The sequence below is a fragment of the Perognathus longimembris genome, chromosome 3 (genome assembly GCF_023159225.1).
Source record: "Perognathus longimembris pacificus isolate PPM17 chromosome 3, ASM2315922v1, whole genome shotgun sequence".
Taxonomy (NCBI): domain Eukaryota; kingdom Metazoa; phylum Chordata; class Mammalia; order Rodentia; family Heteromyidae; genus Perognathus; species Perognathus longimembris.
In genome coordinates, this window is record NC_063163.1 from 37828160 (window position 1) to 37855810 (window position 27651).

The following is a 27651-nucleotide window of genomic DNA, read 5'->3' on the forward strand; positions in this document are numbered from 1 at the left end:
TTTTTTATATCAGAAGTCATTTTACATTTAAAAACTTATAAGAACATGAGAATAATCATCTATATATTCCTAAGGAAATGTTTTTCAAGGATGAATTGAAAATGGAACTGGGTAGTTATTACAAAATCAAAGCTTAATCCTTTTATCTAGAATGAAGATGTATCTAAACAATACCAGAAAATCAATGCTTATCACAGAGTTAGAAAATAGAGGTAAGTATATTATAATTAAAGGTGGAGTGGCTATAAAATCTCCCAAGCTTCACACCTAGATTTCTGACATAGATTTAAAACCTTTTCAATGGGATTTATAATTTAGAACTATTCTATACCAAGTCTTTCTGAAGACTATGCCATACAAAGCCTTCCAAGTTCTCTATTACTAAATACATTGCCAATGTTTATTTCCTACACAGCATGTTTTTTTGATGCTTAAATTAGTGTAGTTCATTTGTGTTTGTTCAAATGTAAACTAGCCAGTGGCCCACCAGGTCCATCCCTAGGTACACAAGAAAATTTCTTGCCCTTGCACATCAAAAGGCATGTAGAATACTTTGAATAGCAATGTTCAAAATAAAAATCATCAACCGGAGAATGGATAAAATATATGTGATGAAAAATTATATAGCAAAAATAATTTAAAATATTATAACTACTGGTTAGCCATCCCTACTTTGAAAATCTGGAATTTAAAAAGCTCCGGAATTTGAAACATTTTGAGTATTTAAATAACATGGTAAGTGAAAAAGTCCACACTTGACCTAATGTAACAGGTAATTGTCAAAATGCAGAGATACCAAAATGCCATCTAAAATTATCTTTAGCCAATGCATGTGAAGTGTATATAAAAAAATCAATAAATTTTTGTGTTTAATGAGGGAGGAGGTAACAAACAGTACAAGAAAGGTACCCAAGGCCTAACTTTTGAAACTGTAACCTCTTTGTACATCACTTTGACAATAAATAGAAAAAATATATATATATAAAATTATATATCTAGCTAAAAAAAATTGTGTTTAGATTTGGGTCCCATCCCCAAAGTATTTCATCTATATGCAAATATCCCAAAAGTTAAAAATATGAAATAAAAAACATATAATTCCCACCATTTCAGAAGGGATAATATGCTGACTGCTTAAATATATAATATTGAATGAAAATAATATCAATAAATAAATCAAATGCTTTGCATCAAATATTATATCAATAGAACTAAGGACAAAAATCACAAGACGGGGCTATGAATATGGCCTAGTGGTAGAGTGCTTGCCTCCCATACATGAAGCCCTGGGTTCGATTCCTCAGTAGCACATATATAGAAATAGGCCAGAAGTGGCGCTGTGGCTCAAGTGGTAGATTGCTAGCCAGGGACAGTGCCCTGAGTTCAAGCCCCAGGACTGGCAAAAAAAACAAAAAACAAAAAGCAAACAAGCCACAAGACCTCCTCAATAGACAAAGAAAAGGCCTTTGACAATGCAACATCACTTTATGATAAAAGTCCAGAAGAAAAAAGAGGAGACTATACTTGTCATCTCTAAACAGGGATAATTTCCCCATCTTCCCACACATACTCAAGACTATTTGGGGCAAGAATTAGTGGAAGAGGGAGAGAAAAGAAGGGGGGAGAAAGAAAGAAAAGTGAGAGAGAAAGAAAAGAGGGATGAATATGATCAAAGTATATTATATCTAAGTACAAAAACAGATCAAAGAAACCTACTAGAAATGGTTGGGTTGGCAGGGAGGATAAAGAAGGTTGAATACTGTTGAAATAAATTATGTGCAGCTATAAAAAGAAAACAAGGAAAGTCTGTTGGGGTGAGGGATGGGGAGGGTGAAAGAGACACAATGTAATTGTGTGGAAATGCAAAGGTGAAGTCTCCTCCTCTATAACTAATATAAGACAATTTCAAAAGCCACTAAAACCTGTGAACAATGAGGAAAGGTCATAGGATAAGAAAGTAATAGACACAAGAATTTGGTACAATGTACATGTACAGAATTACTAAAGTGAACCCTTTATACAGATAGATATTAAGATACTGACAAATTCCTCAGAAATATACACATATGTAATTATGTGATTGTGTGTGTAATTTTGTGACAGTAGTCACAAAAGAAATGAAATGATAAAACTACCAGAAACTTATTAGGGGGTGAGAGGTAGGCATGGAATCAGATTGTCATAAATATTATCAGCAATACTGGTAATACTCTAGTTCTTAAATTGGATGTGGGTTACAATGTTTATTTCATTATGTTGCACTTTTACACTTACACACACATATCATAAAGCCATTCACACGTATTGAATATCCCACACTTTCATTAAGGAATTCAAAGACCCAAATAAGAAGCCTGGCTAAACCGTAAGTATGCTTGGAGCCCCTCACTCCCAAAGAACATCTAATCCTTGCAAAAAGTTAACTTTCTGATGGTCTTTATCTTGGTAGGAAGATCAAGGCAAAAGTTTTGGGCAATCTGGATGGTTTACCACTTCATGGAATCACACTAAAGTATCTACCAACTTCCCCAAAGCAAATGTCTCTATGTCTGAAACCCAAGAGATTCCTTACTCAACTGGAAGTGCTTGGCTTCTCTTGTGTTCTCTTGAATCCTCTCTATCATGCACAGAAATGTATCATCCCCAGAGGGGCAAAACTGGTTCTTGGAAGGCTTGAGAAAATTTTCTAGGTATTATAAATGGACACAGTGAATACATAGATTTACAATGCATTAATGTATCTGTTATTTTTTTAAGGTTGAAGAGGAACGATCCATGCAGCCAAGGAAGAATGTCCTAAGAAGAGCAATAATGAAAAATTGAGTGAAAAACACTGCTTTTGGGTCCACCATTTTGAAGACTGTCAAGTAATTCTGCGGTATTAGGATAAAATTCACCTGAGCTTAGAGAACTCACAAAAAGACCCTTGTAACTTTTTTCTGTCTTACTTAGCTTAAACCCATCTCTGTGACTAGGTCTGAGAGACAAGCCTGTTTCCCTGCTGCTTAAAGATTAAACATATAAGAATTAAGAAACTCTACCTTCTTGATCAGTAAAACAATACAATGTTCTCTTGTGTTACAGATCTACCATCTCCTCTTATTTAGATAAGAAATATATACTTAAAAATCTAAGCATCTTGTTTTCTTTTCTTTTACATTTTCATAAATCTTAGCTTAATCTGACCTCAGGCCTTCCTTAAACCTCTCTTGAGTTTTGTGCTACTCCTTTATATTCAACTTTGGCAATGTGCCTAACATTCCATTACCTGGACTATTTAAAGCCTAAAATTTGCAAAGTTCTTGGAGGTAAAACCAAGTTGGCCTCTTGGCTTTCTAATCACCTTTTTTGTAACAATTGTAAGCTAATAATAATTACAGGGTATCTATTTAGTTTTGGTAGTTCCAGTCCATTTTAATTGTGTTGGCCTGATAACTATATTCATTTTCAAGATTTCTGGAACTCAAAGGCAGCAGTTATTAACAAAATGCTCATGCTTGGAGATAACATCCACCTTTGTTTTCCTTCAGTAACAGGGTTTGAACTAAGGGCGTCAACGCCTGCTACACTAGTACTCTACCACATGAATTATCCCTCTAACCCTACTTTTCTTCTGGTTATTTAGAAGACAGTCTAGAAAACTTTGATGCCTGGGCTATCTTCAAACCAGATCTCAGTCTCTTGAGTACTAACATTACACGTGTGAGCTACCAAGCCTATAGTTTATCTTTTTTAAAGAGTAGATCACACAGGAGTGGGTGGAGAGTAAGCAATGTAGTCATTACATTCAATGTACATTATGCTAAAAAAATGAAGTATGAAACTTGAGGTGGGACAGGAGAGAGAAAATGGGGGAGAATGAAGGAAGGTGTGAAACTGATCAAGAAGCATTGTACTCATAACCTGTCTTAGGGAGTTGCAACCCGTTGTACAACTACTTAATAACATTAATAAAAACAAACTACAAAGAAGATTGGAGCAGAATCAAAGGTGCATCTACACAGAGTAACCACCAATGTCCTTTCTTGAGTGAGGGAAACGAGAATGTGGTATTTAAGGTTGAGCTGTGGTAACTGTGTCTTCCACTTCAGCATGATGCTCATGTGTGTTAAGAACTGCCCAAAAGAGCATCTAGCGATCTCAGTCATGCCTTATTTTATTCTTATCACTCCATGGTGGTTCTCAGCCAGTGACAGTACTGCCACCTCTGTCCTGTCAGAAGGCATTCCACACCAACTGTGATCCTCTACTTTGTCATACAGCTTAGAGGAGAGATGATTTGGTACATTATTAACAGTGACATTAGATGCAATGTCCAAGGCAGTCCCAACCTGCCCAATGCAATAATGGCACCCTCTGTTGCTTGCCCACTACTGAGGAGTTACTTCTAACTAGCTGCAATTAAGCCTAGAGGAAGACTTCCTTTCAGGCACCCTTACCTTCTGCATGATCAAACTGTTAGGGACACCTTAATACTGAGCCTAAAGGACCTGCTGCTATAGCTCAGGCTTTTTTCCCCACCACAATTCAGTTCTAGGAAGCTTCTGAATCTTGTGGCTGACCTTGCAGTCTATGGTACACCTTTGCAAAGACCATATCTGTTTTCTACTTTTATCTTCCTCCAATAATAGGCTAATAATGGACATGATTTGCTGAATTTCTGTCATGTGCCAGGTAAAAACATGAATTTCTTTACACTATATCTCATTTTAGTTCTCACAAGAAGGCAACAGATGATAATACATAAGAATACAATATTGAACCAAACTGTCTGTGTTCAAACTCCAAATCCACTATTTACTGAGCTGTATAAAGTTAATCAGGTTACTAAAGCCAACTGTGCTCATCCCCCCACCTTTATAATGAACTGCCCTTACAGATCTGTTGTAAGCATACCAAAGAAAGTCCAGTAGTGGTATATGCTGTGTGAGTGTTCCTATATTACAATAGAAAAATCAAAGCCTGAAAAGTGGTATCGTTTTCCAGTAAGTCCATGAGTCCTTATTAGATTTAAAGTCTTTTGAGTCCATAGTGTATACCAGTCACTAAATCCCACTCCCTCCTTTTGTAAGGCCTTTGACAGCATCTACCTTCGCATTCAACACCTTTCCTACAAGTGCAAGCTATATGGGACTGCAGCAAATTTAGCAGACTGGTGTTCTAGCCATTAATTCTATTTTTCTATACTTAGTGGCAATAATAAGTTTTGTTCTTCCTGCCAAAATGTGAAAATAATTGGTTACATGCATTAAGTTGTAGAGAACTCCTCCACAAAAATCCTACTTTCCTTATTCATGTTTCAGGGTATGTTCTCATAAAGAAAGTACCTCAGTATTTGTCAGGAAATTGCATTACGCTACTGAAAGAAAGCATTATGTCAAGTTACATGATGCCTGTGGTGCATTTTACACTAATGCTTGAAACTAGCTGTATTTTTAGGATGGCCTCGGAAAACATGACTCATGCTTAAATGCATGCCAGAAATAGAAGCAAGATTTAAGACTGTATATTACCAACATCTGCAAAGCAAACTGCCAAGCTGCCAGACATAACCCAACATGAACACTGCCCACTGCAGGAGAGAAATCCCCACCTTTCTTCATGCACAAGATGCCACCCTCCAGGAACCCACTAGCAATAAATTGATGTTAAAACCACAGCAGAGAGCCTGATCCTATATTCTCTGATTTTCTTTTCTAGGTATGAAAGAATCCACCCTCACCTGCCAAGTCATCTCTCTGCTTTATGCTCTGGACAGCAGGATGCACAATGTAGAATGGGTGGATATGAATGGGCTCCTGAGTTGACACTCAAATCATCTACTCAGCCTAGGACACCCCCTGAAGAAGTAATGGATAAATACAGTACTTACCTCATCCCAATCTATAGGGCTTGTGTCAGCTGTTTTCCCATGATGTTTCATTTTAATCACCACCATCACCCCCACAGAATCACTCAAAGAGATTTCAACAGGTAATTATCACTCTCCCCTAAATTTGACCTTTCCACCACACTGAGATCTCCAAAGATGCACAATAATCTCCTCATTGCAGATACAGGTTGTCTACTAGACCGTCACCTAACTACTGTACGATTCTGTAGGTGGATCAGTGGACATTATGGAGGAAGACATGGTGGCAGAGGACAGGGGACACTGTATTCAGGACCAGAGTCCTCATTATTGACATCAGGGGCTAAATGAACTAAAAGGCTAAATCAGTTCAGTAAGACCTTGGAAGATTTCCAAGGAAATCTATACAGTACACAATGTCAGTTTATATAAAGCCACTTACTCATTTATGAAGTGGGCTGATGGTCTTCACACAATATAGCTGCTACCAAAACTAACACTGGCTAGCACAATACATACCATTGAGAAGGGATTTCATCTTTCTTAAAATTGGAAACATTCATCAATATAGATTTTAAAATTATTTGATATCCAGAGAAGGGGACAGGCTAACCAGGAGAATGAAAGAGAATAAGTATTTTCAGAATAGATTGCCTGCAGCTATGAGAATAGAATAATAAAACTTGCTAAAATTGTTTGGGAAAAGAATATATTGTAAACATATAGGGAATGTACCAATAAAATCCTCTCTAATGTAAGCTAATAAAATGAGAGTACCAGGAACTGGTGGCTCACACCTGTAATCCTAGTAATCCTGTAATCCAACTCAGGAGGCTAGGATCTGAAGATCATGGTTCAAAGCCAGCCCAGGCAGAAAAGAAGTCCCTGTGAATCTCTTATCTCCAATTAACTACTCAAAAATTGGAAGTGGATCTGTGGCTCAAAGTGGTAAAGCCCTAGCCTTAAGCAAAAGAGGTCAGGGACTGTGCCCAGGCCTTGAGTCCAAGCCTCATGCCTGACAAAAGAGGGGGTGGGGGGAGTAAGAGAGAGAAAAAAAAACAAAGAATTGCACAATATATCACTCAGCAGAAATGTTAGTAATAGACACCGAAGCCAGGAATGAGACTGCAACTCTATAATCCCAGAACTAGGGAGTGTGAAGAAGGATTTTGTTTTCAAGGCCAGCTTGGGCTACACAATGAGCCTGACACCACCAGCCTAGTTCAAAATAATAATAGGATATTTTCTTTCTTACATTTTAATTAGCATATATTAGTTTTAAGAAGAGGTTTTACTATTTTTCCATACTTGTATATGATGTACTTTGATCTAATTCATCCCATTACTTTTTCTTAATCTCCTTTTCTTCCCTTTAAAAATATTTTATTAGTTTTAAATAATGAAACAGGCTGCATGATTCTATTTCCATAAGTTCTCTGGGTTTTTGGTTTTGGTATGTGGAGTACTCAGGACCATGCCTTTGTTGGGAAAGTGCTCTACATTTACAGCCATGCTTCTAGCTCTTTTGTGGATACTTCTGAGATAAGGTCTCACTTTTTTCCCCAGTCCCACCTAGGCCACTAACTTATTTAAGCTTCCCACCAGAGTTGGGTTGACAGGAACATACCAACATACTCAGCTGTTTCTGTTGAGATGATATCCCACAAACTCCTAATCTCTCCTGAGTAGCTAGGATTATAGGTGAGCTAGCAGTGTCCAGCACATATAGACATTTAAATATATATATTCATATATATGATACATTTGCCTGAATTCAAGTCATAAAATTAAATACGATATTAATTACAGATAAATCTTTGGAAATTTTGCAAACATTTAGAAACCAAATAAAATACTTCTAAATAAGACATAGGATCATTGACAAGTGACATGAGTAAGATGGGTAATATTCTTCCAAGAAAATAAACAACTACATTTTGGCCAGAACAACTAAAGGAAAGTAACTGAGGAAGCTCCCAAAAGTCCACATTGCTTCCCTCAACACTGTAGGCTTTGCTGTTCTTCAGTTAAGCATTTATGAGTAGCTGTACTTCTCTACTAGAATCTCTAAGCAAGTTCTCAAAGAAAGAAAGTCACCATTGTACCGCTCTTCACTCATCAAGACCCAAGCCACAGCCATATTTTGCTACTTACCCCTGGGTCCTTGCTGCAATTGCACAGAGCCAAGATTACTGTAAAGTCCAACTTTTCAATAATAACATGTTTATAAATTACAAATGGGTTACAACATTTTCTGAAGTGAATGGAAACTAACATATAATATATTAAAAGTTCTGGCATGCCACTAAAGCAGTTCTTAAGGGAAATTATATAACATTAAGTGATTGAGAAAAAGGAAATGTTCAAATTAATGGCCTCAGTCTCTCCCTTTAGAGACTAGAAAATGAAGAGCAAATGAAATCCAAAGAAAGAAATTGATAGTATCATTTCCCTTTAGGATAAATGTAGAAAACAGGAAAATAAAGAAAATTCAATGAAACCAGAAACTTGATCGCTGAGACCAACAATAATATTGAGAAACTACTAGAAAAACTGATTAAGAAAGAACACACAAATTACCAACATCAGAAATGAGACATACATGAAATACAAATACTTTAGAGAGTAAATGGATGAGGCCACAGTGTGAAATTTATTATGCCAATATATACAACTTAGATGACATTAACAAATTTCTAAAAAGACATACTCCTTAAAGAGCCAACTCATCTTTAGATAACATTAGAAGAAATAGTTTTAAACAACTACATCTAGGAAAGAAATATAATTTTTCAGTTAAAAATCTTCTCACAAAGAAAAATGCAGGCCAAGATGATTTACTGGTGAATTACACCAAACACTACCGGGGAAAATTATAAATTGTACACAGACCCATTCAGAAAACTGAAGAAGAGTAAATACTTTACATTTCTCCATGAAGATACACTAACCTGATATCAAAATATAACAAATATGCTCCAAGAAAAGAATATTGCAGAGTCCAATATTCCTCAGAAATATAGATACCCAATTTCAAACAAAATTTCTGCAAATTGAGTTTAATAAGTATGAAAGGAAATCAGGTGTTGTTGGCCCGCACCTGTAATTCTGCTTACTCAACAGTCTGAAATCTGGAGGATGGAAGTTCAAAGCCAGCCCAGGTAAAAAGTCTGTATGTTTATGTATACATACATATGTGTGTTATTCTGTATATTTTTCTACAACTTAAAAATAGTTAACTTTATGTTGTATATCTGTGATGAAAATTACACTACACAACAACACAATCAAGTAGAAAATAAAGAGTAATAAAATGCATTAATTTGTTCAATACACCTAGCACATGGCATCTAAGATAAAGAAACTAACAACAATTAGGCACTGGCTAAAGATTGCTACACAGACTGTAGCATTTAAGCATCAAAACACATTTAAGGGCTTTAAAACTTAATAGGAGTCTTTCTTTGGAGGGCTCTGTCCTTAAAAACTACATCTAAAGAAATCTCAAAGCTAATCCTCAAAAGTAAAGCCTTACCTAATGAGAGACAAAGCGCAATTTTAAAAATAAAGCAGATCCTAAGTATTGGAGGCCTTGCTTCTCTCAGGTTTTTTTCAAGCCCTGGCTTTATTAAGTGAAAGAATCTTAGTATTTCCCCCAGAAACCTACCTTCTGCATACCCTCTGTCATTAATTAATTAAAATTGACAAATATCTGCAATGATTGTTCTAAATCATTTATATTTACAGAGAGATCAGATGTTTCACGCTATTCAGTCCTTTATGACGTGGGTGAATTTCTCAAACCTCAAAATTATTTATAAACTAAAGGAAAAAATTCTCATCCTGTGATGCATTATACAAGCAGAATGTTGTAATTCTTGCAGAAAATCTTTGTGGGCCTTAATTGCTTGGATGAAAGTTCAATGCGTCCAGTAAACCTTAAATGACCTTATTCATAACTGGTCCACTGACTGCAGCAAGATTATGTAATAAAGCAGAATGAAACTCTGAGGTCAGATTGAAAGTTATCTGTGGAAATCTGTTACCCTGGATCTCATAAGGCAAATCCTGAAGGAAACACCTCTTTGATACAATACCATTTAACTTTAAGCAAAGAAACATGAAAAAAATCTTTTTTTTAAATTTCCAATATCATCTAAACTCTGAGATAATAATTTTCACATAAAAAGGCAAAAAAAAAAAAAAAAGGTTTCAGTTACCCACTTCAACACTTGTATATGAGAGACTTGGGACTAACATGATGAATGGAAGTTTTAATGGTCAAGGCAGGAGCTGACAAGACCTAGATAATGAAACACAAAAGAGCAATCCAGCTCCTGAGTGTAGAATATGCTAGGCACCTAAATAGATGCTAGAGCAAGAATAAATTTCTATGGTGCCCCACCCTGTGACAAGAGAAACCAATTCTAATGAAAAGCTGACAACTAACAATAGATTGTAAGCATTAGTTACCTCAAGTGGTCAATGAAATGAGCAATTTTATTTGATGAGACAAAACTGCTTTCATGGAGTTTGTCAATAAACTTAAGACTTCCCTTTCAGAATACTTCTTGTCTATTGCACCTGCCAGCAAACATATATTAAGCAGATGTTAAACATGAATAGCAGGGTTCATAGTTCAGCAGTGTGATTTGTATTTCTTCATTACTATAATTGACTTTCAGTGATTTCATAATTTGAATAAAAGTATAAATAAAATATCATTACCATGCCTAACTAATTCAGTATTTTTTTTTTCAAAACCATCTTTCATACTTTCAAATTCCAAGATAATTTTCTAACATGCCATTCTTTCCATTCCAGGATTAATGTTCATGGCAGACTATGAAAGGAAAACCAAACTGAAGTTAGGAAATGTAGGCTTTCTTCTCGTTAATTGGTGTCCTGCAAGAATTCTTGTGGTCCTACTTTTCTGGATATAAAACAGAGTTTTGGAGAGCATGATAATTGCCAATGTTCCTTTCTTCAACAAAAGTCTGTCATTTTATGTTTCATTTGAAAATCATAAACATCCAAAAGCAAGAAACATTTTTATAAAGCTCAACTAAAGAATAGAGGAAACACAACTTCCAAAGTATTTCAGAATATATTCTTTAAGCTCCAAAAGAAAAAATAGCCATCAAAAGTTCTTCATAACCCAAACCAAAAATCTTTAATCAATCATGTAATAATACAACAGTAAAAACAAAGAACTGTAATTTTCCCATTTTGCAAATATTGCCTGAGAAAGAAAGTTAAATACACTCAACATTTGAACATAATACAATGAACAGATACATAAAAATATGTTGTATAATGAAATGTATTTTATCTATCCAACCACATAATGCCTAAGCAACTAAAGATTTTGTTTGCCAAGTCTCCTCTTCTAAATTTTTAACACTCTTTTTCTTACAAATAGACCTAGTTGCTCATAAAAACACAGTAGCAGAAACTTTGTAACAATTTTACCACTAGATGAAACATATGCTTTCATTTTAGTATACAAAACTTAATAGAGACCAGGATATTGTGTACATGGAAGGAAAAATGAAGAATAGATAACAAATGTTTCATGCAAATTGGAGCTATAGACTAACCAGCTTCTTTCAGCATAAATTCTTCTGAAAATTTCAAACGCTAAGCTACTAACAACTAAACACAAAAGACATGAACATTTTTAAAGAAAAAGATCTTTGAAGGAAATTGAAGCTTGCATGAATAGCTATTTGTAAGGCTGCGAACAACCTGAGGGAAGTAAAAATCAAATCTATATGAAATGCACAGCAGATTAAGTGACTTTTTTTTTGAGACAGGGTTAAATTGATTACTCTAGAACTTTTGAGTCCAGCCTAACCACCCATTTGGAATCGTCTTCTGCCTCCCAAGTCCTAGGATTACAGGTGTGAGGCACCACACCAGACCAAAAAAAAATAAAGGAAAGATGGAATGAAAACTAAATGTTTTTGCTTAGTTCTTAAACAGAACTAAAATAACATTTACTACTTGTCATATGCAAGAGTATCTATCACTCATACATGTGAAATAATGGAGAACAAAAAGGAACCAGACTGGGGAGTCTAGAGAAATGTTTATGTGAGGATTCATATTTATTGAACACTAAGTACAAAGCACTGTCCCACACATTTCACTTATGCTATTTAATCCTTATTCTTATTCTATATCCATGAGGTTGAAACCACAGTCCCCATGGAGTCAAGAAGACTGTCGCAGATGTTACCCAGAGAAATTCACACAACCAGAGAGTAGAACAGCCAAAAGTTAAAGCATGATCTCCACCTCCAGCCATCATTTTCCTACAGAACTCAAAATAAGTAAGTTTTACTTCTGTGTATTAAGCAGCAATATTATTCATCTCTGAAGTTTATTGTAAAAAAAAAAAAGAGCTCCATTCACAATAAGGAAAGACCCCAAAATCAGGAAAAATGTTCTTTTTTTTTCCAATTATTATGTACCCATGGCATGTAAGGTATTATAAACTATTTTCTCAATTTTTCTCCAGACAAGTGTAACAACTTGTGAAGAATTTATGTCACTAGTCTTGCCCTCAGAAAAGAAAACCTGCCTATTATAATAATATGCTTAGACATAACCATTAAACAATGAACATTAAAAATAAATGTTCCTGACTCCCACTTCTAGTTAGAATGAAGAGCACTGCACGCAAATTTCACCTATCAACCAGAACAAATCACTTAATCTATTTTAAAAAATCACAGACCTAAGAATACTAAAAAACCTAAATGAACTGAATTCTAGAAAGTAATGAGCCCTTCTTAAGAAAGCAAAGATCCATAGCTAATTGTCACCCCCTGAGGAAAACAAATTGAACTCTCAACAAACTTAGAAATGGATAGATAACCAACCATAGGCTAGAATGAATTAATACACACTACAGAGTTCAGCCACACAGAAATCCTAAACAGACCCACACCCCTCTCTTTCCCACCAGTTCATTAAAAACTACACACTAGGTAGACACTGGTGGCTCACACTTGTAATCCTAGCTATTCAGGAGGCTGAGAACTGAGGATTGCGGTTTGAGGCCAGCCGGGAAAGGAAAGTCAATGAGACCCTTATGCCTAATTAACAACCAGAAAACCAGAAGAGCTGTAGCTCAATGTGGTAGAGCACTGGCCTTCAGCTCAAAATCTCAGGAACAGTGTCCAGGCCCTGAGTTCAAGCCCCAGGACCATCACCACCAAAAACAAATCTACACACTAAAAACCAGAAACTGAGCAAGAGCTAAGACTTTCTCCTAGTGTAAGACAGCAGCCCACTAAGGCTATGGTTGGGACAGAAAACAGAAATGTTGGGCACTCAGATTTTTATTCACTACAAAGTAGCAATTCCTTAAACCTACTGTTCTATGAAAGGAAACAAAATGTTATTTGAATGGCCTATACCCACTTGTAATGCTGCAAACAACCTGAGGACAAATTCAAAATCAAATCTAAATGAAAAGCTTAACAGATTTATTCACATATAAAGAAAGAAAATACTATGTATGGATCCCTGTGAGACTCTTGTCCTCACTGAAGTGAACCCTAGAGACAGAACAACTGGATTAAGTAAAGAGAAGAGTTTCACCATGCAGGGCTGAAGGGTAAAGACAGATTCCCAGTGATGCAAAAATTTGATAAGAATGCAGCAAAACTGTCTGTAACTTGATTTGGTCCATTAACTGATATTATAAAAGGAACTGGTGCAAGAACAAGAAGAAAGGGCGGGGGGGGGGGAAAGAAGGAGTGGAGAAGGGAGGGGAAGGGAGAAGAGGGGAGGGGAGGGGAAGAGAAGGAAAGGGGAGGGGAGGGGGACGGGGAAAGAAGGAAAGAAGGGAGGTGGGAGGAAGTAAGGAAGGGAGAAAGGAGAAAAAGGGAGGGCAGCAGGCAGGCAAGCAGTCAGGCAGGCATGGAAATCAATAAAATAACAAAATAACAAATGACAACCAATAGAGAAAGTCAACAGTCAAAAGCTATTTGAAAAGTTAATATAAATGATAAACATCTAGTATAACTAATAAAAAAGTAAAATATCATTATAGGTTTCACATATATTTAAAGATTAATGAAGAATATACCATGAAAAAAAATGGACCAGCTAGGAACAGTGGTAAATGCTTATAATCCCAGTTGTTCAGTAGAATGAGGTGGGAAGATGAAGTAGAAGGATCCCTTGAACCTGAGAGTTCAAGATCAGCCTTGGGGAACACAGCAGGACCCTAGTCTCCCAAAACAAATAAAGAACAAAAAAAAACTATGACAATAAATTTACAGACTCAGATGAAGTGGACCTATCTTTTAAAATAAAATAAGACTATAAACTTCTTAGAAAAATAATGAGAATTCCCTTCTAAAACATAATGAGCACTAACAATTAAAGAAAGAAAATCAATAAATCCACAGTAATCAAAACTTCTGCTAACAAAGGTTACAATGCAAAAATGATTAATAGAATGAAAAAAAGTGGAGATCAGATCAGGTGCTCTACACTGAAGTTACTCCATATTCTACAGAACAGCAGTTCTCATACTGTGCCTTCCACTAAGTGACTTCATTTTATAAACAGCAGTTTGCTCCATTTTGAGTATAAATGTTGATGCAGAAAACTTTTTGTAATATTTGTGCAAGTAACAATCATCATCTGTCTGGAACACACTTCTGTAAATTCATACAAATAAAATATTACCACTTATCAAACTAAATCAAGGACATATGGACATATAGGTGCATCAAAACCATATCAGAAAAACATGAGCATGAACTTATTTAACATATCATGCCAACAAGTGATGCAACCAACTCACCTGGATCATATGAAAGGAGGAGTGTCTAACATCTATCATCAAATCATCCAGGGCATGTTCCAGAGGACTGACAGGTGATGAAATGCTAACTGTCTTCCCATAAACTCAGTTGGGACTCACGGCTTGATGCTGCCCACTTCAACTGCCTGCCATTAGTCCAGACTCAGTCCCAGTAAGCCTGGAATCTACTCTGCACCTTGAACCAATTCTACAGCATCTGGAAGCAGCCTTGAGCCAGAAGAGCCCAGGACTGAGTTCATTAAGTTAGTATCTTATTTGACCACCTGCAGGATGACCCTAGTTTCTATCTCTACCAGCTCTCTGCTCTTGCTTTCAATATCATACCTTTGAACCTAATGTCCATCAAATGATGAGTTTGTAAACAATAATTCAGCTACTAAAAGCAATGCTACAACATCAGAAAACCTCTAAAAAAAACTTAATTCTTAAGTGAAACCAGCCAGACACAGACTGCGTATTTATTATATGGTACTATTCGTATGACATGCCCAAAATAGACAAGTGCATAAAACATAAGGTATAATAGTGACTACCATAGGCTGAGGGTAAGAAATAGGAGAAAATAGATAGTGACTATTAATGAGTATAAGGGGATTGTAGGGATGATAAAAATGTTGTAATGTTAGACACTGGTGTTGTTGTAAATATACTAATAACCACTGAATTGCACATTTTAAAAATGTGAATTTTATCCAGGTGCTAGGGATTCATGACTATAATCCTAGCTACTCAGGAAGCTGAGAGCTGAGGATGATGGTTCAAAGTCAGCCAGGGCAGGAAAGTCTGAGAAGCTATTATCTCCAATAAACTAGTCAGGAACAGCCAGAAGTGGAGCTGTGACTCAAGTGGTAGAGCGTTAGCCTTGAACAAAAGAAGCTTATCAGGGACATCTCCCAGGACCTGTAAGCCAGCCCCAGGACCTCCCCCCACCCCAAAATAGTGAATTTTATGGGATATGAATTATACCTTAATAAAACAAAAGCCATGATGTGTTATTTCATACCTATAGGAATGAGTAAAACCACAAACACTAAAATACCAATATTGACAAGTTTGGCACAACTGTTTTAGACAATGTTAGCCAGGCATTCTCTCAAGGATGTATCACCTCAATTCCTTTTTATTTTTTTACTCAAAAGAAGTAAAAACCTATGACTATAATACTTGTACATAAATTTCATAATAACTTGTTATGACACTCCAAAACTGGAAGCAATCCCAGTATCCATCGAAAGGAGAATAAGTACACAAACTATAGAATATTTCTACGATGGAATACTGCTCAAGAATCAAAACAATGGATAGGTACTGTAACATGGGTAAACTTCAAATGCATTCTCCTGGCGGAAGAAAGCTGGACATAAACACAAAGATGCATGTATATATACATGCATTCATACACAAGCACATCATACAATTCTTAGTTTTATGTGAAGCTAAAGAATCTACATGGCAGAAGAGAACGTTAGTTTGTTTCCAGACCAAGGAAAATGAGAAGAGGCACATGTGAACATTTGAGGCAATATAAGTAATCCGAGTGGCCATATGGGTTTATAAAACTATCAAAACTAAAATCTCTGCATTATAGCTAAACCTCATCTGAAGTAAAAAAGAAATGGTAGCATGTGATAAACATGAATCCGCCTGAGTAAAGTGAAAGGATCTTTAAAATAGGTTCTCCTGACAAAAACAGAGGATCGAGTAGAAGACTGGCATGATACACATGAATGTTGAAGCTGAATGTTCATTAGGTTTGTAGTATCCCCAGTTTTGTGTATGTTTGAAGATTTTTATAATAAAAAGTTAATATTCATTCATGAACAAATATTTCTTACTGTAGTTCCATGGCACAAGTTCTGGGTTCTTAGGAGTTTTCAATGTGTAGGATACATCTCCAATATTAACTGTATCACCTAAAAAGAAAACAAAGAAACATAAATGTATTGGCCCGCTTTCCTTTTTGAAATATGACCTTGAACTGAACATACTCACAATGTGCCCACTGTAAAGTGCTTTCCTATATGGTTATGTACAAACTTCCCAATAAAAACCCTCACACTCCTTTGCTCAAGGAGGGTACTCCTGCCATAGGCAATAAATCCTTGTCTCAACATAATTTTTTTTTGTTTTCCTTTTACTCCTCCAGATGAGAACCTGTTGCATTTGATTACATCACCAGGTAACTATGAAGATTAGGGCAATTTGGGAAACAACAAGGCCAATACAGTACCCTCGTAGTTCATCTAGAACCATACCTATGCCTGAGGGGCCAGAGGAAGAAGCAATCTAATAGGAGCCATGACTCTTTGTGGAAGAAGAAAGAGACTTTGTGGTGACCTAGGCAAGAGAGAGCTAGAGAATAAATAAAGAAAAGAAAAATTGGTAAAACAAAAAGCAGAAAAAGACAAACCTACAATCATATATAGATAACTTAATATGCTTCTCTAAGTAACTGCTGGAAGAAGCAGAGGGTGGAAGGGTTCAAAAGCTGAGGAAATCACTTTTGGCTGAGAGTAGAGATAAGGCCAGAGAGATCTGAACTCACTCATTCCCATCTGATTTAAATGATGTTTATGAAACAATATGCCAATAACAGCGTAATACATTTTTTTTAATTTATATGGAACACTCACCAAAATATATGACAGGCTAGACCATATCAAGTCTTGATAAATTTCACAGGACTGAGATCATACATTATGCTCTCTGACTACATCTGAGTTAAATCAGGTATTACCAATGAAAAGGTAACTGAAAGATCTTTAAACATTTGAACATCGTACAAGAGGCATCTGTGACCCCTGTACATCACCTTTACAGTAACAATAAATTAATTTTAAAATACATTAAAATGGCTGGGCTCAGTTGCTCATGCCTGTAATTCCAGCTAATCAGGAGGCTGAGGTCAGGAGCATTACAGTTCAAGGCTAGGCCTAACAGAAAAAGAGAGTGAGGACCCCATCTTAATCAATAAGCAGGGAATAGTGGTGCACACTTATCATTCCAGCTATGAGGAAAACAAGTAGAAGGATGATGGTCCAGACCAGCCCTGGCAAAAACAGGAAACCCTATCTGAGAAACAGAGCCAAAGATTCAAGTGACAGAACCTAAGTGCTCTCAGTGGCATAGCACTGAGTTCAAACTCCAGTGTGGCCAAAATGAAAAGAAAGCACAATAGAAAATGCTGTCACAGAGAAATAAGGTAGTAATCACTTAGCCACATCTGCTACAGACAGAGAGGAAGAGTCAAAGCAACCACACGGACTAGGTATTTACCATTCCTGTCTTAACAATTCACATCCTGGCCACTGTCCTTGTGGTGCTAGTCTTCTGAGTCATTTAGTCCACACCAATGGCACAACTCTGACCTTCACCCAATTCCTAAATACCTACTTAGGATCACCTCTCTCCCTGAGTTGCATTCTTGCCAGTAGCCTACCGAGACTTTACCTGTAGGCATCTCAACTCCAACAAGAATGGAACTCAGTGTGTTCTGTGTGCCCAAACATCTCCAGATCTTGTATTCCTTCTTCAGTAAACAGAAAGTCTACATCTTCAGCCTAAATGGCTTTCTACACGTCTCTTCCACCATGATTATCTTTTCCACACCATTATCTCTGTACACAACTCAAATATCTTCATCTCTCCCAGTGAACCCTGCCTAAGTTTTCCTTTAGCACAACCTCTATCACCCCCCTCAAAAACTGATCATTCCATTTCTGGGGCTTGAACTCAGGACCTGGTCTCTGTCTCCCAGCTTTTCCATTCAAGGCCACTTGAGCCACCCCTCCACTCATTCCTGTCTTTTTGCTAGCTAGGTTTATAGTTTTATAATGTATTTATACTTCTAAAAATATATCAATGCTTTCTTTCACAGCATTTCATCAAATTGTATTTCCTCTATTAACAGTGATCTTTTAGTGAGGATATATGAACACTTTCCAAGGTTCCAAAACTAGTTTTCCCATCTTCTCCTCCAGGAGCTCCTAAGGGCAGGGTCTTCAGTTTCTCTATTCCCACAAGCATTTTTGGAACAGTCTTTTTCCTTTGGTTACAGGGCACTCTTGCTCCAGGGCACTCAAATCAAAGGACAAAGAAGATTACAAATATAAGGGCAAAGCTCCTTTCTAAAATTATTCAAATCACACAGGAAGCTGAACCATGTCTTGTCTTGGGGGGCAGTGGCCAAATGGAAAAAAGATAGTGGGCAAATACAGCCTAATATTCAATGTACATGTGTGAAAACAGAACAAGGAAACTTGAGGGAATGGGTGGGGTTGGAAGAGATGGGAGAGAATGATGGAAGGGGTACACTGACCAAAATGTGTTGTACATATAAACTGATATGTTGAAGTGAAACTCCTTTTACAATTAAAGTTAATCAAAAATGAAAACCAATTATTAAAATCTTTTAATATTCCTACTAAAAGTGCAGAGTTGCTTTAGCACTAGCTACTATGGTCTATGCTAGCTGTTTTACATAGTGTTCCACAGACTGAGGAAGTAAAAGTAAGTATTGTCAAGTCAGCCAGGATGGGAAAGGTCAGGGAGCACAGAATAGGAAACTTCAAACACTAGCTTTTCACACACTCAAAGATAAGCTGTCTCAATGCTTATCTGGAGGACATGCTATTGCTTTAAAAAGAAAAGGCACTTCAGAACATTAAAGCAATTCCTATCATTGATGCTGGTCCATTTTAAAGTAACTGAAATCATTTTTAGTACAGTACTAACAAATTTTTCACAGTACACTGACTAAATATCAGAGACGATTTTTAAGTGCTTCTTTTAGGCCAAGTTGCAAACTTACTTTAAAACAAATCATGAAATACTTAACACATTACAATAATTCCTCATCTTAGAAAATACTATTTTCAAGCTTTTATTAATAAAATAGCACATATTAGCTTCTAGACCAGGTTTTGCTTCATTAAATGTAATGTCAAAAAATACTTGATCATGAGGTCTAAAGAAATTAACAAATTTATTTCTGATTCTTATTAAATGATTTTTCTTTGATTACCCTCTAATGTTCAGTAAAGAAGTTTATTGCATACTTTATAAACTACCATATGCCTTTGCACATAGTACTCATTAAATAAAAAGGTTTAACACTGTATTCTTTTTATAAAGTATATAAACAGAATTACAAAATCATATTATGAGACATATATAAATACAATGAATGTCAGTGATAATACAAAGAAAAAATGCCTAAGAATATAAGATTCATTTACTCTTTACTGGTTTTAGTAATTTAGTTTACCAAATGTATCCTACAATTTATTTTTCAATAGTTTTTTTAACAATATTCCTTAAATATATATTTTTATTTACTTTAATTAAAAAGTAAAAATGCTTTTTTTGTTAGTATGCTTTAGTGATTTGATTCATTTAGGAGGAATAGTCTGTTTTTTTGCTGATACTGAGGCTTGAACTCAGGACCTCATGCTTTTTTTTTTTTTTTTTTTTGGCCAGTCCTGGGCCTTGAACTCAGGGCCTGAGCACTGTCCCTGGCTTCTTCCCGCTCAAGGCTAGCACTCTGCCAATTGAGCCACAGCGCCGCTTCTGGCCGTTTTCTGTATATGTGGTGCTGGGGAATCGAACCTAGGGCCTCGTGTATCCGAGGCAGGCACTCTTGCCACTAGGCTATATCCCCAGCCCCAGGACCTCATGCTTTTGATCAGCTTGCTTGCTCAACTGGCACTCAACCCTTTGAGCCATAGCGCAAAACCTGTGAAAACTTTAAAAGTTTGACAAAATGTATTTTCATACTATACTGTATCAGCAAAAGGATGTAGAAAATAATAGTTTTATTTTGCCAACTTGTTCTCAGCACAGTAAAAAGGTGCTAGTAAGAAAGTAAAATAGAGCCATTTGATACATCTTGGTAAAGCCTCTTTAAATACCTCTCCAAAACACGAGGCATGATACATAAGCAAGTATACCATTTGTCTGTAAGTTAGGTAGTTGTTCAGTCACTATTATTAACAAAATTGAATAATGCCCCAATCAAGTTGTCAGTTAACAGATCATTTAAAATATCAGTTTTATAGTAAATCAACATATTATTTGGGCATATAACTTAAAAGTCTGGAAAGACTTGGTTGGCACTGATATATCGAAACTCCTTAGCCAGGCACTGGTGGCTCACACCTGTAATCCTAGCTACTCAGAAAGCTGAGATCTGAGGACTGAGTTGGCACCAGCTTGGGCAGAAAAATTCCTTAGACTCTAATCTCCAGTAAACCACCAAAAAGCCACAAGTAGAGATGTGGCACAAGTGGTTGAGCACTAAAATCCCCATCTGTCCGAGCCCTGCACAAACAACCAAAACACCCCATTTTCAAGCCATTACTTTCAAGATGGTCAAGTGGCTGAAGTTTGAGTAACATATATTCTCTCCAGGATTTTTGTCAATGATGGCAAAATAAGACTTCTTCCTTCCTTCCTTTTTTTCCTGTTTTTTCTCTCCTTTCCTTCCTTCCTCCCTTCCTTCTTTCCTTACTTCCCTGTGAAATAGAGTGACAATGAAGAAGTGGCCCAGGATCTCCAGCGCCAAATCATTGTTATAACATAGTAGCCCAGAGAGGGGGAGGTATAAAAGGCCTGCAGATGAAAATTGACCAGGAAGTTGACAGCTTAATTCTGACAAATCTGAGATATCTTCCATATAGAACTAACCACACAATAAAATGTGTTGGCTGGTCCTGGAAGCAGGGGATAGATGAGAAGACCGACTTATAGGCTGTCATCTGAGAAAAGTCTGGAAGGCAGTTGGTGTTGAAGAGGGAATCCACAGGTCTGTTTTGTCCAAACAGTGTTGAACCAAGAGAAGGATCCGCACAGTGGCTCACTTAGGTTATCCTAGCCTCTTCTTGAGCAACTTAGGAGGTGGAGATCAGGAGAATACTGGTTCAAGGGCTGCCTGGGCCAAAAAAACATTAAGATCCCTACCTCCACCAATAAAAAGTTGGGTGTTGTGATGATGTGTGTCTGTCAATGTCTGTCACCCCAGCTAAGCAAAGAGTAACTAAAAAGACTGCAGTCCAGGCCAGGCATAAATGTGAGCCTCTATCCAAAAATAACTTAAACAACCCTGCCTAATAAGTGGAAGACTTGGTTCCAACTCTAGACACACATAAATAAATAAATAAATAAATAAATAAATAAATAAATAAATAAATAAAATGATATAACTGATATTTAATGTTTGCCATCCCATGAGAAATTTCTCATGGGAAAAGAAAATACTTTTCTCCAGGTATTTCCAGGTTTTCACCAATCTCAAAAATGTATAGATTATATATTCCATTATATATTTCAAGTACTTCTGTTGAAACTCTTCTTCTAAAATGTGCTTTTAGTATTTTTAATCTCTTCCAGATTGGAGACTGGATTCTGTTAATGAATTGTTAATGTATGCATATACATCCAGTCATGAATGTACTCTGAAGACATTCAGCTCTGTGACATATACTTTATTATGTAATGATTTGCAGTTGAATAAAGTAAACATGGCCTGAAGATACAGCTGTACTTTTGAGTCCTAACATAATGAACTGACTAGCAGTAGACTTTTGTAACCAGTGAGTCCTAGCCAGTCACAGAAGCCCAACTTCAGTTAGGGAGCAGGCTGCCAACTGATCAGAACATGTTCAAATGAACACAGTACAAATGAACATTGGCCTATGAACAATCAAGCTGTTCCTGTATCCCACTTCTGTTTCCTGCCCATGAGGTAACTGCTGCTTTCTTGTATTGCTGATTGAATTTCTTGCAGCCTCTTCTTGTTCAGAGCTGTACAGCCTGCCAATCATTCTTTGTTCAATGAAACTCTTCGAGTGAATTTGTCTCACATTTTTATTTTAACAGTAGCTTTGACAAAGAAATTGATTTAGGTCAGGGCTCTAATCAGTGGCACTACTGATACTCTGGGCTAGGTAATTCTTTCTTGGGTAGTTTTCTTACTTAGTAATTCTTTCTTGTGCATTTAGAGTTTAACAGGTGCCCACCGACCAGATGCTAGCTAGCACCCTTCCTCCCTAGTTTTTCCCCACATAGTGCCAAATGTCCCCTGGGAGGGGAATGGAATCACCTTGAATTAAGAACAGTTTAGTGGTATTTTGTTTTTACTTCAGAAGGAAAAAACCCCAATGTATCACTAACTCCACCTTAGTTTATGTACTATGTGCTTCTGATATCTCTTCCTAATGATAAAGAAAAACTAGTGAACCCATTTAATAATAATAATGGTAAGGGAAAAAAACTTAATGTCATGGTTTGGGTTCTTTTTTTTTCCTTTTAACCTAAATGACCTCTCTTGTTTGTTTGTTTTTTTACTCATGCTCAATAAAGTCCTATTCTGAGCACTAACAGAGCAGTTGCAGCCTCTTGCATTCCTTGCCATGAACTTTCACCTAGAAAGCCACTGGATGTTTATTAGATACAAAGTGTTGACTGGCACCAAAGAAACATACAGATAAATTAGATATATACCATCAAGGAGAAATAAGAAAAGCAACTTAAATCTGATATTTATGTAGTTTGTTGCTTTTTTTTCAAACTTCTAGGAAGCAATGTCAGTTGCAAGTGGAGGAGACAGTCATGTGGTCACACCATGCAGAGAAAGCATTCCAGTATAATCTCCATATGTGGAAGTCATGAAGACAAAGCAGTTGAATCTATTTAATAAAAATTGTGGTAGCAGCCAGTCTACTCCTTTCTATGATTTTACATTTGTCTATTTATGATCTCTGGTTCCAAATGGGCCACTCCCATCTTGAAATTTTACGCAAGTGTTAACGTAGCTAATAGCTCACCTTTCATTTACTTGGTTCAGAACTGCCCTTACTGTGGCCAATCAGCTGCAAATCTTCAACATTATAAGTCTTTGCAGTAGCAAGACAAGTGTGGTTAACATAATGTACTTTAGAGTTCTGAAGTACATTACACTGACCATAAGATGGCCCTGACTCATATTAAGAACAAAGTTTGTGCTTTCTTTTGTTAAACATTACAAGGTTTGAGGACATTTACAACTATATGTCATTGCCTATACAATAGACTTTTGAAATTCATACTACATGTGTTTACAATGCTTTTATAACCAATTTATAGTTGTGTGTGCGCATGCATGTGCACCCTTGCTAGTCCTAAGGCTTAAACTTAAGGGCCAGGTGCTGTCCCTAAGCTTTGTTGCTCAAGGCTAGCACTCTACCACTTCAGCTTCAGCTCTACTTCTGACTTTTCGGTGGTAAATTTGAGATAAAAGTCTCATAGACTTTCCTTCCCAGGCTGGTTTGTGAACGGGAATCCTCACATCTCAGCCTCTTGCGTAGTATTACAGGTGTGGCACCCAGCCAACAAGAATGTTTTTAAAACTAAAAAATTCTTTATGCTTTAATAATACAGATTGGTAGCCAAGCGTCAGCTACCAGTAAATAAGCAAAGAACAACAAAACCATGAACATGCAAGGGAGGGGAGAAAATGTATGGTTTGAACATTTTTGCCCTTTAAAAGCCATCTGTGTTGATGGATTGGTTCACAGCTTGTGGATCCAATCATCTACCAAGTGGATGGATCATGAGGATTTAATTAATGGACAAATCCATTCATGGAATCAAAACTTGATGGCAATATTACCGGAAGATGGTACAGACCAGGTGAGGCCTAGTTGGATAAAGTAGATCACTGGGATGTTTCTTTGAACAGTTCATACATCTCTTCTGGCTCCTTCCTGTCTCTGCTTCCCAACTATCATGAGGTGAGCAGCCTTGTTCCTGCCACCAGGATGTTCTCCCTTATCACAGGACAGGCAATAAATAATCTAGGGGGCACAATGGAGGAAGAGCAAAATTTGAAATTCTGTGTGTGGAGAAGTTGTTCAATGGATGGATGGATGAATGAGAGATAAACCAACTCATTTCTTGGGAAGAAAAACTATTGATTGGGGAGATGAAAGAGTAATTGGTACAATGAAGCAATTTCCAAGGTAAAGCAACAAGGATATTGACCAAAGGTTGCCTGGAATCGCTGACTTTCCAAACAGCAATAACATCCCTCCCCTTAACCATCACAAACACGCAAACCACAACACACAGCCTAAGGCCAGCTCAGGTAGAGACGAAAAGGAAACTGAGCAAGTTTAGACACCCGACTGTGTGAAGCTAATACAGTCACTAGTATGACCTCCATTAAACCACTGTTTTTCCTTTCTGAGGCTCCGTCACCTCAATTGGACAGTAAAAGGTTTTAACTAAATTAACCTATGACTTCCAGCACTGAGAATGTTTCAACTTCCAGAGACTCCTGTTAAACTTGGAAAGATTTGTGAATACATTTAGCACACAGAAGAGTTCTTGTGTGAGACTGCATACATTTCTGTGCTTTCACAAGTCCTGGCTAGAATTTGACAGCAGACCAGCTTCCAGGCCTTTGAGACTGCAGAGTTCATAGTAAAGTTCGGCGTTCCAGAACTACCACCACCACCACCACCACCGCTGCTTGCTACCTTGACCTCTGCAGGTGCTGCAGTCATGCAGTCAGAATCCTGGGGGGAGGGGGGGGCAGTGGAGGGGGGCAAAAAGCACCAGTGGGAGAAGCGGGAAGCACAACTGCAGCTCATCAAAAACTTTAATCCGGACCCCTCGGGTTACAGGAATGAGTTCCAGAGAGGGCAAGCGCTTTGCCCACAGGACCCAGCACTCAGCAGCAGCGAGCAGGGAATTGCGACCTCCGGGACTCCCGGGGCTCAGCACAGCGAAGTGGGGCAGCGGCGAGGGCCCGGGGGAGGAGGGGCGGGGAGCCCCGTAGGGAGCGCGGCGGGACACCCGCTTTACCTGAGTCGGCCCCCGCCCCGGCGTGCCGCAGTCTGACCTCCAGCCGCTGCCCATCGCCGCCCGGCCGACTCCGCAACACCTGCCTCAGGAGTAGCCGCACGCGCCTCGAGGCCGCGCCGCCGTGGCCGCCCGGCGCCCCGAGGAGCAGGAGACGGGACTGCATGGGGTCGGGGCCGCTGCCGGAGGTGGCGACTGGTGGGCACGGGGTAGGGGGGCGGGGGAACCTCCGGGTCAGGGTAGCGTCCCAGGACAGCAGCGTGCCGAGTAAGGGAGCGGAAGCGGCTTGCACTTCAGCGAGTCCGCCGGAAATTCCTTCCCCCCTGGCGCTGCGGGCTCGGCTTACTCGGTCCGGTCGGGCCCCAGCCCGGTCCGGCTCCGGGGGGGCGTGGCATCCCGCAGGGCTGGGGGCGTGGCCCGAGAGGGGCGTGGTGTGCAACGGGGCGTGGCACTCAGCGGGGCGGGACTGGGCTGCGGACCAGCCTTGCCCTGGGGAAGCTTTCCCCTTTCCCTTCGTTTCTCAGGTGTTAGTATCATTTGCTAGATTCTAAACAGAAAAAATAAAATAAAAATTACTGTGTGAATGCTGTTTTGTTTTTTCAATTCTATAATGTCAGAACGGATCCCAATCGAGCTTTTTTCAGCCATGCTGCAATACAAGAGTTATATAAACATAATTTTGTGTCTTTCTGTTAGTAGAGAAAAGTAGGACGCTGCTGAGGCCCCCTCTTTGTCACCAGTTCCAAAAGCCGCCCTCCCACAAGAGCCCAACTAAGCCTAATTTAATTATACTGCCTCCCTCTGAGAGTGAATTGGCCAAGGCAAAATATTTCAATGAAGTTCTAAATAAAGATCAAATAAAAACTATGCAGGCCTCATTTTCAGCTAAAGGTCTTAATAGTGTCATCACTATCTTCCAATAGGTGTTGAACGCCTGCCTTCCCAGTGCCCAGCCTGTGAGAACTGGGCCAGAAAGGAAGCCTTTGTGTATGTTGGTAACAGATCTGGATTTGAGAAATCAAGTAAAGGGTAAATCATACTTCTGATCTACTTGGGAAAAATGAAAATGAAACGTAACAAACATTTATGTGATCTATAACATGTTCCTGTGTATCTCATTGCTAGGGGAAATGATATAAATGTAGGGTGTATGTTTCTAAAATGCTTTTCCCATTTCAAACACATATTCTGTGCCAGGGATTGTGCTAAGCACTTTAATGAATAGTCTTATTTCACACAATGATGCTTTGATTTGAGGCAGGCTACATTAGGGACCTTAAAGCATGGGAAACAAGAGCTAGGAGCTAAGAATAAACACTGTAATAGTAGGCAACTTGAAATCCTCACTCTGCATTAGGCACTAGCTAATAACCATGCACTAGTAACTTGACTGGATAAGCCCATTCTGGGTAAATACCTTAAGGAAAACATCTGGTAAAACTCATCCTTGGACTACAAGGAGACCTTGTTAATGGAAAAGAAAATGCCCTACACAAGCATATCCTAAAAAGAACTGACTTTTCTGACCTAAATAAGTATCTCCTGAAAGACTGCAGATTCTCAAACACCTATCATCTGTGTTCATAGGAGACTTGGCCTCTAGGAATCCCAAACTTGTCAAGAACAGAAGTTTCTATTACGGGAGGATTATCACAGAAAATTAGAAGCATGCCAAGTGGAAGAAGCAAAGACCCACAGAGATGGGGACCTGTAGACTCCCACGCTGACTCTAGCCTTATAAAATATGCCTCATACCAAGGACTTGGCCCATTTCTCATATACCCTCATTTCCAGCCTCCTGCTTTTGTGTTTCCTTTGTTGTTTCCTGCTTTTCTTCCTTGCTAAAAAAAAAAAATCTTCTCTACACTTATTACTTTACCAGATTCATCCTCAAACTTTTCTGTGGCAATGACACAAATGCAATCATCACTGGTGTCATAAACACAGCACCCCTAGCTACAAGTTCAGTTCTTCAAGTTGCAGTTATACCCTCTGGCAACCTCCTTGAATTCAAATGGATCCTGGTTCTGAGGACAGCTTAAAATACTCTTTTATTTTTACAGATGATAAAAACTGAGGCCAGGGGCTGGGGATATGGCCTAGTGGCAAGAGT

At 38.0% G+C, this 27651-nt stretch overlaps 1 protein-coding gene and 1 long non-coding RNA gene across 2 annotated transcripts in view; one reads left to right on the top strand and one right to left on the bottom strand.

Annotated features, from left to right (window-relative positions):
• Vwa8 (von Willebrand factor A domain containing 8) overlaps positions 1-25827 on the bottom strand; it is a 258527-nt gene extending 232700 nt beyond the window's left edge. The window contains exons 1-2 of the mRNA XM_048341294.1: positions 25542-25827; positions 16535-16612 (exon numbers count right to left, since the gene is read on the bottom strand). Of these exons, the coding sequence (XP_048197251.1) occupies positions 16535-16612; positions 25542-25704 (241 nt within the window). The 5' untranslated portion in view covers positions 25705-25827. The remainder of the gene's footprint in view (positions 1-16534; positions 16613-25541) is intronic.
• LOC125348238 lies at positions 117-27651 on the top strand. Its single transcript, XR_007210331.1, has 3 exons — positions 117-398; positions 25290-25294; positions 27622-27651. It is a non-coding gene; the product is annotated as an uncharacterized LOC125348238 (long non-coding RNA).